The sequence below is a fragment of the Bidens hawaiensis genome, unplaced genomic scaffold, assembly GCF_021521415.1.
Source record: "Bidens hawaiensis isolate Kalapana, Puna unplaced genomic scaffold, B.hawaiensis_p1.1 tig00010168_1, whole genome shotgun sequence".
Taxonomy (NCBI): Eukaryota; Viridiplantae; Streptophyta; class Magnoliopsida; order Asterales; family Asteraceae; genus Bidens; species Bidens hawaiensis.
In genome coordinates this window covers 433,223-435,757 of record NW_027491771.1, presented here as the reverse complement: position 1 = coordinate 435,757, position 2,535 = coordinate 433,223, and the positions used below count along the sequence as shown (strand labels likewise).

The window sequence follows — 2,535 nt, the reverse complement described above, 5'->3', positions numbered from 1 at the left end:
CACCAGTCGTGAGTTGGAGTCACTCAATAAGTACAATGTAGGACGAAACCAGCAACTTACAATCAAATCAGGATGAACTCAGCAAGACCGCATTGTACCTAACGATAGGGGCCCAAAATTTTTAAAATTTGTTTATATATTATTGTATTGTATATAAAAAATTGAAACAATTAAACCCACAAACCTTTTTTAAACCAACTAATTTTTTTCCCCAACAAACAATTAGTATCTTATATTTAGCCCATTAACCAACAAAAACCCAATTAACATAGCCCATTAACCAACTTGTAACCCAATAAACACAGCCCATTAACCAACTTAAAACACAGTACACTTTTAACCCTATTACCCTAAACCAACTAAATTAGCAATAATTAACAAAACCGAAACTAGAAGGGCCGAGCTCGAATGATCGTGGACGAACGATTAGTGATTCTCTTGATCAACAGGCGAAATCAGTCAACCAAGTATGGGTCAATTGATTTTGCTACAATAACTTTATTTTGTTTATTGTTGTCATAATTATTGCCGATGTAAGTTTATAACTGGAGATGAACCATAATGTCCATTGTATATCATGCCCCCAATACCAAAATACAAAAAAGATAACTAAAAATAACTCACAATGCAATTCTAGACAATCATGCATTAGATTCATCATCTTCCACCTTCACCTTGGGCCTGCAACAACCCTTTTTCACACCTTCATCATCCTCGACCTTCGTTTTCGGTTTGCAACAAACCCGAGCCTTCCCAATATCCACCCTCCTCTCAAGAAACTCCGTATTTTCCTTCCACACTTCACCATTTGAGTAAACCTCTTTCTTCCATATCGGAACCGATGCTTTGATCTCATCAATTACAAACTTACACGCGTCTAACGCGTTAACTCGATGCACAGATGAAACCGCAACAAAAACACTCGTTTCACCTACAGAAACGGGCCCCAGTCGGTGGGCTACAGCAATGGTGTTAACGTCCCACAAGGATCTTGCTTGTGAACATATGGATTTTAGGCAACGAATAGCCATTGGCACGTACGCTTCGTATCGTAACTCGACTACGGTTTTTCCATCAAACGTGTCGCGTGTGTTCCCGTAGAATGTTGCAATGGCGCCACATTTTGGGGAGTGGACATAATTTGTGTATTTGTTTATGTCGATCGGGTTGTTTTCTTCCAAGATCTCCAATAAGTTTTTTTCGGGTTCATCAGCCATAATTGCTTGTTTATGGAGTCAAAGTCAACTCTGCAACAGAAGTCAACAAATTCAAACATGATGACATAACATAACATTTATCAGTCACAAAATAGTTTCGGTTGGAGCATGCGTTAGAAAAAGGTTCAACTCGGTTTGGGTCAAAATGGGTTCGCTTGATCGTTATAGAAAAAAGTATCAAATGAGTAGATATAGTAATTTATATATTATACAGCCCGAAACAACCCGAAACCCAGGGGCGAAGTTTCCTTAGCCCCCCCCCCCCTTTTTTCCGTGTTAGGGTAAATTGACCCTTTTTTCTCCAGAAAATTTGTAAACATAGTGTATATTTAACTGTTTTTGACCAAAAATTTGAGCCCGGACCCTCGCTTATGATTTTTTGAATACATTTGAGCCCCCCCCCCCCCTGACGAACTCGTCCAAGCTTCGCCACTGCTGAAACCTCATATCAAAAGTCCATAAAAACCCAAAATAAACAACACTCCATCCTACTGGTAAAATTTTGAGATTCTTAAACTAATAATTGATATGAGTTACATAATTTCAATACATATGAAACTTGTGGCGCTAAACTATATAACCCGTCTGGCCTGTTCGACCCGTTTCTTATTTAGCTAGACAAAATAAAAATCAAATTAACTCTATCATAACTAAACGAGTCGAAATTGCCACCTCTATTTCCCTTAGATAATAAATACCACAAGAGCTCCTACTAATCCATATAAATATATAAGAATGACATCATTATGCTTATACATGAATAATGTATGTATCACAGTCTTTTTTATAAGAACCTATTATTTTCTCATAATCTCATAATAACATCATCTAGTTAAGAACAAAATAATTACTAATTAGTGTCCAAGTGTTAATAAGTGTCATGGTGCATAGATTAAATAACCCTAAAACGGTAACCAATTGACACAGAGGATGAAGAACAACGATTATTAATTGAAAATAATTAAGGGTTTTAAATCATACCTTTGGAACACTCAAGATATGATGATGATGACGACTCAGATGAACGAGTTGACTCAAACACAAGCCACTTACTTCTAAACGGGAGATGGGGTTTGAGTTTTGACCTAAGTAACTTAGTAGAGACTCACGCGTGCTCTTTATCTTTTCAACATAATATTTGTTAAAAAATATGTAAAATTTCTATAATAAGTGCGGAATCTGTTTACGACATGTTTAAATATTTATATAAGTTGATTACATCACATTTATAACCCGTCAACCTGTTTGATATATATTTGGGTAAATAAGTTACATGAATGGAGACTGAGTTAAGACGTAAAACCGATGTCTTTAATTA

General features: G+C 36.3%; 1 protein-coding gene across 1 annotated transcript; it reads right to left on the bottom strand.

Moving 5' to 3' along the window:
- Positions 1-641: 641 nt before the first annotated feature.
- On the bottom strand, positions 642-1,263 carry LOC143534467 (molybdopterin synthase catalytic subunit-like). Its single transcript, XM_077028945.1, has one exon. The coding sequence runs from the start codon at positions 1,215-1,217 to the stop codon at positions 642-644; it is 576 nt and encodes a 191-aa protein (XP_076885060.1). The 5' UTR covers positions 1,218-1,263.
- Between the last annotated feature and the right edge of the window lie 1,272 nt (positions 1,264-2,535).

Bases quoted from the DNA above. Each gene is read 5' to 3' on its own strand.
- LOC143534467 (XM_077028945.1), bottom strand. From the start codon at position 1,217: ATGGCTGATGAACCCGAAAAAAACTTATTGGAGATCTTGGAAGAAAAC.